We start from the raw sequence: 11547 nt of genomic DNA, 5'->3' as shown, positions 1-11547 counted from the left end.
TTTCATGTGTATGGCTCTAGATGTTCCTGTTAAGTGCAATATTGATGTATACCAGCATTAGAAATAAACTGTTCTTTCTTTTTTGTTCTCCTTTGGTTGGGTTTTTTCATAAAAAAGCCCCATCAGCCTCTATTCCCCTTACAATTCCGATGGCTTTTGCAAAGCTTTTCCAATCTCATGTTCCCCTGTGCTCTGGAACATTGAACTTCCTTAGGCACCTGCTCTGTCTCTCTTGGGCTTTGAGCTGGTACTGGCTCATTTCACATAGCAGGTGCTGTGAGCAAAGCAGACTGAAAAACTCAAAACACAGCTCTGGAAACAGCAAGCATTGCTGCAGTCAGCACTCATTGTGGGCAGGCAAGTGAATGGGCAGGTCAGGTATCCCAGCTTGATGGTCTTCACCTGTACAACTCCTAGGTGGGCTTACTTCAATGTTTGCTCAGCAGTGTTTGTTCCCTGATGTCATGGTTTGACGCTGGCACAATGCCAGCGCCCCATGAAAATACAACTTACTAATTAAATGCTGTGAAATGTGATCAAGGACAGAGCAAAGCAGGCCAAACTTAATAACAAAGGAAAAAGCTTTATTACACTACTACTACTACTACTACTACTATAAAAGGAAAAGAAAGGAAAGAAAAAAAACACACAAAATTCGAAATGAAAACCTTCCAAAACATTTCTCCTCCCTCCACCCAACTCCACCAAACCCCAGCGAGACCCATTTGGATCCTTAATCAAGTTTTCACCCTTCAATATAATCAATACTGAGTCCATCGGGGAAGAGAGGAGTCCCCGTTGCAACCATAGACCCCCCCAGGAAACACAACTGCCACCTCTTGTGTTTCCAATGTCACACGTGGCACTGCCCAGACACACCGGCCAGTGTGGCACTCTCCTCTCCATGTCACAGTGCTCTCACCACCGTGCATGGACAGAGACTGCTTATAGGGCTCCTTTAAGGATGCTTTGCCAAGGACCACCAGGAACAACAGTCCAGTATCACAATTCGGGACTAGAGTCCCCCCCATTTTCCCCTGGGGCCGAGGGTCCAAAAGACAGAGATCGCCTTCTCTTCTTCCTGAAGATGGAGGGCATCCTCACACCCTCCTCAGCTCTCTCTCTGTCCACTCCAAAACTGGTAGTTGCTGCAGAAGGTCTCTTGGCTCACCAATGCATCCCCCTAAAATGCAGTCCTTCTTGAAAGAAAGAGTGGTTCAGTCTATGGTAAACAAGCAGAGTCCAGCCAAAGGCCACTCTATCATCTGCCCCCAACCTTCTTCTCTGAACATCTGAGGTTTCAAGCTGTCTCTCTTTTCTTCAAATTCAGGAGGAGCAATATTTCATAAAGCCTTCATAACACAGGAAAGGGTTAAAATTCCCGGACTCCCCGGACGGCTGCAATCTCAGCCCAGGACTCTTTCTCTAGTCTCCCACGCTGGGCATTTTCCCCCCCCTTCTCCTTCTCCTCCGCTGGCAAACTTCTAGGTGTCTGCTGGCTCTCTATCTCTTTTCCCTCTGGCTTAGGGAACAAAAACATCTCAGATGTTCACCCTTCCATCCTCAGGAGCTGACCCAGCCGGTTCCGATCCTTTACCTCCTGGCCTACCTCTGCAGGCCGCATGGCTCCCCTCCCCCACCCAGCCCGGGCTGGGCAGGGGAGAGGTCCGTCCCATGCGGTGACCGGAACCAAAGAAGGACGAGTCCTCCTGGGAATTCCGCTTTTAACCCCTCTGTGTTCTCAGAGGCGTGTCCACCTTCAATTGGTCACCCCAAGTGTCAGTATCTAAACCTGACCCCTGACTGGATGAACCTCTTCCTTCTAAAAAAAAATTCTCTTCCCGTGTCAAACCATGACACCTGAGTTCTTCTGTCCACTGGACTCCTGTTCACATCCTTTGTCCCATGGGTACTGTGCTTTGTGCTCAATCAAGGTGAAAGATCCCTCTTCAAAGAAAAGCCTCAGGCCTGGGTCCTACCCAAATCCTACTTACATACTCTTGCTAAGTGCTTTCTTCTACTTAAGTGGAGCTTGAGGGCTGAAGCAAAACACAGAGTGGGCTGTAAAGGTGTTGAGGTGTCATTTATGTCCATTGCTCTTTCTGTGCCCTGCTGAGAGGACATGAGTGAAACATCTGCTTACCTCTGGACCTCCCATCAAAGGTCATAAGAAACCCCAGGGCCTGCAGCAAAAGGGAGAATTAGAGCACATTTTTTTTTAATGTTGACAAATGATTTGGGAGTGATTTCACATAGCAGATTTGAACAGATTGCAAAGTCCAGGAAAGGGACACAGCACACAACTGCTGAGTAAACTGGTGGATTTTGCGATACCGGAATTCCTCCTGGCAAGCACACACAGCTGGCTTAGGCAAAAGCTGGCGTGTACCAAGGATGGTGGACAGAGAGGCTCAAAGCTACCCTCTAGTGCTCAGGCTTCTTCTGCCTTCAAGGAAAAGCCAGCCCTGAGACTTAAGGGAAGAGAAGGATAGCAAGTAAGCCCTGTGACTAGAGAAGACCTGCAGTAGATTTTCTCAGGAGGGCACTGATGCTGGTTGTCTTCCAGAGTAGGAGATGTAAGGAGATGTCAGGTGTACAGCATGATGGGGGCTGCAGATGTGGATAAGCTGCCCTTTGTTATGGCATCCTACAGTATGGAAGGAAAACACACTGCAGCAGGCTCAGTGTCCAACAGGAAGCAACTTCCCAGATAGCTTCTTCCCTGGAGCCTTGGCCAGCGTGCCAAAAATATAATAGAGGTCAATTTGATCCCCTCTTGGCTCAGTAGGTTGGGCTGGGTGACCCTTTAGGTCTCTCCAGCTCCTGTTTTCTGTGTTTCCAGGTGAGCAGCACCAGGAGAGTGTCACTTTTAGGATCATGCCTTTGTGCCTGCACTAGCATGGTAAGAACAAGCTTCCTGTGTACTGCTCCCTGGCACTGGTGACTCAGCTGGCAGGATTGTCTTCCACAGTCTGATTCCCAGACCACAATGACCTGTCAAGAGCTGTCCCCTTGGAGTGGATTGAACAAAAGGAAACAGCATATGAAACTCATAACCCTCTGTCTTAGCTTACAAAGATGAGATGTACCCAAAAGTATGTATTCTATCAGCATCTTCATCAGCTGTTAAAACGACATGGGGCAGTATTCCTTGTCTCCTTCATTACTCATCCTTGATATCTCCAGGGGATATCTTTTCTTAATTGGCCATTGAGTGTCACTGCATGACTGATAAATTACATCATCCCATTGTGAGATGCTCCACCCAGGGGGAGGAACCAAGCATTCCTACCTGCATATAATCTGAGACTTGTAACAGTCACAATCAGCCTTATCCACTGAATTCCCAGAGGACAAGAGTTCCATAACCACCACTGGACCTTCAGAGGAAGAACAAACCCTTCTACAGGATCACTTCTTCAACAGAACCATATCTATCACTTCAAGAGGACAGCAGCCACCAGTTAATTGGACTGCTACCAACACCCGGACTAACAGAGTGTCAGGTTGTATTTTGACTCTGTCAGTGTTTCTGTAGTATTACATTTGTTTTAATTTTCCTATTAAATTGTATTTCTGACTTGGGATCTCCCACTGGTTTACTTTCAAGCAATAACACCCCTCTAACATTCATAATGGGATGGAAATTGATGAATATGGGGAAGTGTGCTCTGTCCAAGTGTGCTTGTGATGGAGCTGGTGCGTAACAACTTTCAAATGTGCTCGCCAAGATCTGCAAACCTGGTGCCGTGATTCACTCCTCACTTCTGGGGTGCCTTCCTGCTTCAGCACTGCATACAGGAGGCACCAAGTCCTGGTTCTGGTTGTTCTGCAAGAGCCACATCACTACTCTAGCTCCTTGCTGCCTGCGAAGTCCAGCTTCTTTAGAGAGGCTTTGTCAAAATTTCTGGAGGAAAGCCTCTTAGAGGTGCTCTGCCAACGCAAAGCTATCAGTGTGGCGTTGCTGCAGCACACTCACATTTTTTGTGTCTAAACACTGTGCCATGGTGACACTGAGTGCAGACTTTGCTCTCAGAGGTTTTGTTTTCTCATGCGTGAATGGCCTTTGCACTGTGGTGTTTCTCATTTAGCAGCTGTCCCAGAGCCCTGTGGAGCCAGCAGCGGGTGATGCGCAGTGAGCTCGGAGGATGGGCACGGCAGGTCATCGTGGGACAATGTGGCTTCTTCCCATTGTCCTCCTTTTCCTTCAGATGGGGCAGACAGGTAGAGTGTTTGCTTTAACTTGGCCTTGTGCTACTTTGCCTAAGCCACACAGGCAGTTGTCAACATTCTTGCTTTGTGGGGCAGGGGACATGAGCGAACAGCTGGTGGCTTTGCTGTCTCACCCACCTTGCTTCCCTTTGCCAGCTGCAGTGTAATGGTATCCAGAGCTGAGGCACATGGGGGAATTCCATTCTGGAGTGACAATTGTGTCAGTGTAAATTATGGGGTCAGTATGTTGATATCTAGTGTTTTCAAATGCTCGGCACAATTAATGGGCTAATTCTCATATTCTCAGGAGGCACAATAATTAAATAACCCTTACTATCCATTTGTAAGCTACTGAAGGACAAAATGATGCTCACAATATTTAACTGTACAGAGAAGAATAAGAACCCTACCCCATATGTTGCTGTGATTTTCTAATTAGCCACACAAACATCACAGCTGGACTTAATAAAATTAATTGTCCCACCTATTCTGACCCTCCTCCACAACAGGGGCAGAACAGGTGCTAAAATTTAGAAATTTGTCTTGTCTAAAGCAATGAATTCTTAAGCAAATGTCACTTTTCTGGATATCCTGCTTGTATGAAACAGTGCATCCCCGAGAACATATGTGAGGGGGTAATGCATTTTTTGCAGCAGAGCACTAAATGGGAAAGACCATGTCAGTGAGAACCAGAAAAGGAATGAGATGGATGGGAGAAAGCTGCTAGATGAAATGTGTCCCCAAGTACAGAGTTACCTCCCTGTCCTCCATGTAACTGTGGGGCCCTAGAGTCAGGTCAGCCAGTTGTGTCCAGGAAAGGAAGAAAGGCTGCAGAACTCAAGATGCCAGCATAGATGTAAGAGGTAATTACTACAAGGTCAAGCTCATGCCTCGATGGATACAGTGAGAAAATTTTGGTGCTCTAAGCAGTACAGAACAGAAGTTTGGCCTGCTCATATGAATTGAACAGGGTTTAGTAAAGTATGGAGATTTTATTAGCTTCTGTTTAATATGCCAGAATCTGTGTCTTTAAATGAACAGCTATGCAAGCAAAAGACACACACAAGGCCTGAGATGACCTTTAAGGAAATAAAAGTTGGTAGTTTTTAGCCAGTAGTTACAACATAGAAATGTCCTGTCTGGTTTTACAGGATTCATTGTAAGTTATGTAGATTCTGACCACTATGTATTACTTAATCTTCCCATAAAAAAAAAGTTTGTGTATGCATCATAATACAGTGGCCACCAAAAAGAAATTGCAAAACTGAGGATATGTAGGTGAATCATTGCAGGTTTGGAATGATTGCATTTATACTGTTTATTCCATCTGGAATGTGGCAACTCACAGGACCTGAATTTTAAAAGGAAGGATGAAAGATGGCGTAAGAAAACTAAGAGCTTTTCCAAGTTCATGGAAAATGCTTGCACGCTTATAATAATTTGGGTTTTGGTTTGTTTTTGTAGATGGGAACCAGTGCAGTTCAAATCCTTGTCACTATGGTGGCCACTGTAAAGATGGAATTGGTTCCTACACTTGCACGTGCTTGGATGGTTATCAAGGCAAGAACTGTGAATTTGGTAAGTTTCTGCTTTAGAGAACTGTGGCGGCAAACTTCCCAGGGAGCTTTGTAAGGAAGCATATTTTGCATGGAAATCCTTCCTGGGGCTCACTTCTGTGGCTTAGAGCTGCCCCCGTGACCTTGCCATGGGAGGGGGTATCATTAGCCCAGAAGTAAGTGCGGGAGTGTGAAACTGAAGATCAGTCAGGAAATTGACGGGAGTGATGAGGAGCTGGAGTTTTTAGGGCAGGAGGGAAGAACTGTGTGAGGATTTACACAATTATGTTCTTTGTTAGTGTTTTGTTCATTCTTCTCCTGACAATTTGTCTCTGCTTTTGGAGCTCACCATGCCATGGCCACTGGGCCCACTCAGACTTGGCAAGTACGTTTGAAGTGCTGGATGTGGCTGCTTTGTAAGGCACAAGCTGATGTTCAGCATTCACATCAGTTATCCCTAAAGGGTGCTTCACGTGCTTGGCAGGTGGGGATACAGATCCTGTTTGAAGAGCGGGTTTTGTTTCAGAGAACTTCCAGATCTTCTGTGAAGTCAGTGTTTATGTACAGTTTTTCTGCTGCCATCTCTTTCATAGTCATACCAAAGTTCTGCAAAATAAACAACGGGGACTGTGAGCAGTTCTGCAGCGTCCGAAGAGATGGGCGGAAGGATGTTTTGTGTTCCTGTGCAGATGGGTATGTTCTAGCAGAGGATGGCAAACAGTGTGTTGCAACAGGTACGAAGCCATGTGATAAAGCAATAGCAGTGGTTGGTGTGCCTTGTTTCACAGTTAAGGGATGTATTGGTTTACAGTTGAAGAATGTCTTTTGAACCACCAGTATTCTACATAACATAAACTCAAGAGTGAGGCCAGGAGATTTATATTGCCAAAGCTTTCCGTTTGTGAGGTTCTGTGATGGAAGATCAAAATGTACGTGACTTTGAACCATTTTCAAGGTCCTCTCAGTGGGGCCTATCAGAGTAATTTCTGCTGTTAACAAGATAATAAAAAAATCATTGAATCACAGAATATCCTGTTTTGAAAGGAATTCTCAATGATTGTCAATATCCAACTCCTGGACTATTACTAGACTACCCCAAGAATAACTCCATGTGTCTGAAGATGTTGTCCAAACATTTCTTGAGCTCTGTCAGGGTTGGGGCCTTGGGACTACTTCCCTGGGGAACCTGTTCAAATGCCAACCACCCTCTGGGTGAAGAACCTTTTTCTGCTATCCAACCTAAACCTCCTCTGACACAGCTTCCTGCCATTCTCTCAGGCTTCTTAATGGCAAGGTCTGTCTAGCACTAGAATGGGCTGCCCAGGGAAGTGGTGGGGTCTCCATGCGAGGAGATTTTCAAGAAACCTCTGAATGTGGCACTTAGAGCTATCATCCGATTAACAACATGGTGACCTGTCAAAGGTTGAATTCAATGATCTTGGAGGTCTTTTCCAAGCTAAAGCATTGTGGGATTCTGTGCCCTAGTCACCTCAGAGAAGAGATCAGTGCCCACCCCTCCTCTTACCCTCAGAAGAAAGTTGTAGACCACAATGAGGTCTTCTCTCAGTCTCCTCTTCTCCAGGCTGAACAGACCAAGTGACCTCAGCTGCTCCTCATACAGCTTCCCCTCAAGGCCCTCCACCATCTTTGTTGCCAACATTTGGACACTGTCTAAGAGCTTTATATCTTTCCTACATTTAGATGCCAAAAACTGTACATAGGACTCAAGGGGAGGCCATGCTGAGAAAACTGATGACAGCAGGATCTTTGCTTAAACACTTACAGGCCATATGAAAGAGCAGCTTGCAAAAATTTATACTTAAATTGCAGTTAACCTTATCAACTTGCAACTGAAGTGATTGGATAATTATGATTAGTGCTATGTACAGTTTTATTGCATTTCAAAATATCACAGGGGAGGGGAAAGTAAACCATTTAGATATCATGTCAGGTTTTATATACTTTATATACTATATCTAATACCAAATTGCTGCCATTAGCCATATAATTCCTAAAATAAAGCACTTAACTCAGTCTCCAAATTAAGTACATTTTATTAAGAGGAATTACATTAATAGATAAATGTAAATAATTGTAGATGATGTATTAAATTTGATAAAAACAAATTGAAGATGATGTATTTAATTTTAAATACTTTCAAAACAAGATTGTGAGATGGAAGCTGAAGGATAGCCTTCACAATGAGAAAATAGCACTCATTTTTCAAACCATGTGGTCTTTCTTCTTTAGTTAGGTGTGCCAAGTGTTTCATATTGCCTGGAAAATGAGGAATCAGCACTCTATATTGTGAGAGGGTACTTCCAAGGAATTTCTTCTTGTGTTGGTATTTCTTTCCATCTTTAATTTTAGCATTCTTTTCTTTACAGTAAAATACCCTTGTGGAAAAGTCTCTGTGGTAAGGAAAAAAAGGTCTGTTCTTTCACCCACTGACCATAGCAGTGGAATGAGTGATCAAGAAGACCCTCCTACAAACACGAGTGCAGAGGAGGACTTTGCAATTACCACAGAGAGCCCAACGCCTCCGCCTGACAACAGAACAAGCGGCAAGACTCCGTATGTGGATACCAGGATAGTTGGTGGGGATGAGTGTCTTCCTGGCCAATGCCCATGGCAGGTAAATGGAGGGGGCTTTGCCCTGCATGTGGGCAGAGCGTGTCTCTGAGGCAAGGTGAGCAGTGGCTCCTTCCAGCTGGGTGCCTTCTGAACGTCACCCATGTCGCCTGCCAGTGGCAGCGAGATGTGGCTGAACTGTGTGGCCCCGGGCACTTGGATGTGCTGCTCTGCAAACTGCAGCTTCACGGGTTTAAAATAAAAGGCTTTGTGCTAATTTAGATGGAACTGCCTACCTTATCCCCAGAGAGCACTTCTGGGTCATGTTGATCTCCCGGGCCATCTTTGCAGGTTACATTTTGGTTCTGTCTGACACCATCCACTCAGGCAGCACACCTGAGAGCCGGGTGATAAAGCAAATAAAGCCAGCGTTTTGGTTCAGAAACACACCCTCGTGTCTCAGTTTTACTCTTGAGTTTGGGCCAGCCAAAATGAATTCCTGTATTTGGCGATTGTCCAAGGGATGGGGTGATCTGGAGTCTGCACTCTGCCTGCTCAGTCAGTCAGTGCCTGAGAAACATTACTCAGCACTGTGAGTGAGGTAATGTGGAAGCCAAATGTTAACTTCACATAAAGACAATCAGGATTCTGTAGCAGTAGAAGTCAATCTGTAGTTTCTGAAGATGGGAATGCAGTGCTCGGAGAGCACATGTTGCAGAACATACATGTTGCAGTAAGAAGCATCACTGGATTGTGCAGAGAAATCAGTTTCCTCATTATAGCTCATCTACGTTAAACTGCACTTCTTCCATGTGCCCTTGCATTCTTTGCTTCACAGGCTGTTCTGTTAAACGAGGAAGGAGAAGAGTTTTGTGGTGGAACTATTCTGAATGAAAATTTTATTCTTACTGCAGCTCATTGCATAAACCAAACCAAAGAAATCAATGTTGTTGTTGGTGAGTGATTATTTCTTTTACTCCTTTGAGGTCAGAGTATCTGTTGTGCCTAACCTTCTATGCCTTAAGTCTCCCATGAGATGTACACATGATTCAGTAAGGTTTGTTACCTTTCTGCTGCTTTCAATAATTTCTTGTTATTCTGACCATCCTTCCTTGTAACAACAGGTGCCTCTCTTGCTTCTCTGCCAGCTAGCTGGAAGTGATTAGAGTCAAGTATTCTAGAAATGTTGGTTATCAATATTATCAGCAGAGCAGTGCTTCTGCAGGAAGCTCATCATTCCTGGCACTTCAGAAGCATCCAGATTTGTTCTTGCAGGAACCCCGGGAAAGCTATGACTCGTTGAACAGCGTACAAAAGAACAAACTGAGATTTATCATTGCTTCCCTTTTGAGCCAGGACACAGGATCAACACAGCTTCATCTTTGCACTGTTGTAGTCCAGACCAGGTTCTCTTCTCTAGGTCAGGCTGAAGCTCCTGTAGGTGCTTCCACACAAAATTGCATTAGTTTAGCTGAATCAGCTTATGCCTTTGTGTAAACTGGTACAAAAATCTCCATAGGCCAAATCTCAGGACCAAAGCCAATTCAGCTGCTGCTAAGAAATATTGCCATACCTGTTTACAGTTTCCTTGTGTGGTCTAAGGTCCTGGACAAAGTACTCAGAATGAACATACTACTCTCTTCCTCTGTCAAGGTTGTTCTGAAATTCTTATATTTTCTCCACATTAATGACCCTTTTCATGTTCTTGTGCAGGTGAAGTGGACAGAGAGAAGAAAGAGCAGTCTGAATCAATGCACACTGTGGACAAAATAATCGTTCACTCCAAGTTTGATGCTGAGACTTACGATAATGACATTGCCTTATTAAAGCTGAAGGAACCTATCAGGTTTTCAGAGTACGTCATTCCAGCGTGTCTCCCCAAAGCAGACTTTGCTAATGAAGTTCTGATGAACCAGAAATCTGGGAGGGTTAGTGGCTTTGGGAGGGAATATGATGGTGGACAACTCCCAAAGAAACTGAAGGTACTTGCACTCCCCTTTGTTAACAGCACCACTTGCAAGCAATCCACTTCCTTTGTGGTAACTGAGAACATGTTCTGTGCTGGTTATGACACAGAGGAAAAGGATGCTTGCCAAGGGGACAGTGGTGGCCCCCATGTGACCAGGTATAAGGATACTTATTTTGTTACTGGAATTGTTAGCTGGGGCGAAGGATGTGCAAGGAAAGGCAAATATGGTGTCTATACCAAACTGTCCCGGTTCTTGCGCTGGGTAAGAACAGTCATGAGTTTGTAGTGGTGATGTGTCCCTTGATCCTTCTTGTTAGCTGCCAAGGTGCAGGATAAGAAATGGAAGCTTTTTTTCCTGCACATCTGCTAAGTTTGTTTTGAGATCTGGTTCCTTAAAGTTATATTCTGCTTCCATTTGTATTATTCCTGGCTTTAAAGCACACATCTGAGGACTGTGAAGGTGTTTGGAACTGGTTGAATGAGGGAATTTCCCCAAGCAAAAAGGCTGCTGAGTGGGGTCTTTGGCTTTTTGGAATTATTTATCAATGTCCATTTTGGTTCCTATCTGTTGCTTTGAGTGCTCCTACCAGAGGCTCCTAAACATGTTCTGAACAGTCACTAGTCATGATGAAAGCAGGAAGGACAGGAGTCAATTAATCCTCATATTGCAACCATCTGGCTCAGCAGGGAGTTTGTCCATGCTGGAGTTGTTTAGCTTCTACCTTAAGATTTGTCCAGAAGATTAAGAATGCAGGAGATCTTGCATGTCAAATTAAAAAGACATTTTGCCTTAAAAGGTTTGTACTTCACTCTAGTTTAATTTGTACACATTGCTCATCAGAAAAAATATATGTGCACATTCACTGTTTTCTATATCGTTCTGGATTTTGTATGGTTGAAGATTGAAATGCTCCTTGCATATATATGTATTGCTATAGGTGTTCCTATTAAGTGCAATATTGATGTATGCCAGCATTTGAAATAAACCGTTCTTTCTTTTTTTATTCTTGTTTATTGTCATTTTAATAAGACCAACACCAACATGCCTCTAACCGTCCTGTGCTCTACCCCAGGAGAGCTTTTGCAAAGCTTCTCCAATCTCTTATGTTCCCCTGTGCTCTGGAACACTGAACTTCCTTAGGCACCTGCTCCGTCTCTCTTGGGCTTTGAGCTGGTACTGGCTCATTTCACATAGCAGGTGCTGTGAGCAAAGCAGACTGAAAAACTCAAAACACAGCT

The 11547-nt window shown here is 44.5% G+C and overlaps 1 protein-coding gene across 2 annotated transcripts; it reads left to right on the top strand.

Annotated features, from left to right (window-relative positions):
* Window positions 1-3319: 3319 nt before the first annotated feature.
* On the top strand, window positions 3320-11312 carry F10 (coagulation factor X). Of its 2 annotated transcripts, none has more exons than XM_030279817.4 (7): window positions 3320-3506; window positions 4095-4224; window positions 5677-5790; window positions 6362-6502; window positions 8156-8403; window positions 9178-9295; window positions 10053-11312. In XM_030279817.4, exons 2-7 carry the CDS (start codon window positions 4149-4151, stop codon window positions 10592-10594), a joined length of 1239 nt encoding a protein of 412 aa, XP_030135677.2. In that variant the 5' UTR covers window positions 3320-3506; window positions 4095-4148; the 3' UTR covers window positions 10595-11312. The 2 variants fall into 2 exon arrangements, with proteins under 2 accessions (XP_030135677.2, XP_030135676.2); XM_030279816.4 differs by having other exon boundaries at window positions 4092-4224.
* The last annotated feature ends 235 nt before the right edge of the window (window positions 11313-11547 follow it).

Source organism: Taeniopygia guttata, chromosome 1 (genome assembly GCF_048771995.1).
Source record: "Taeniopygia guttata chromosome 1, bTaeGut7.mat, whole genome shotgun sequence".
NCBI lineage: Eukaryota > Metazoa > Chordata > Aves > Passeriformes > Estrildidae > Taeniopygia > Taeniopygia guttata.
This window is presented reverse-complemented; position numbering and strand designations above follow the sequence as displayed.

Bases quoted from the DNA above. Each gene is read 5' to 3' on its own strand.
- F10 (XM_030279817.4), top strand. From the start codon at position 4,149: ATGGGCACGGCAGGTCATCGTGGGACAATGTGGCTTCTTCCCATTGTC. The intron at 4,225-5,676 runs GTAGAGTGTTTG...TTGTTTTTGTAG, and splicing joins CCTTCAGATGGGGCAGACAG to ATGGGAACCAGTGCAGTTCA. The intron at 8,404-9,177 runs GTAAATGGAGGG...TTTGCTTCACAG, and splicing joins CTGGCCAATGCCCATGGCAG to GCTGTTCTGTTAAACGAGGA.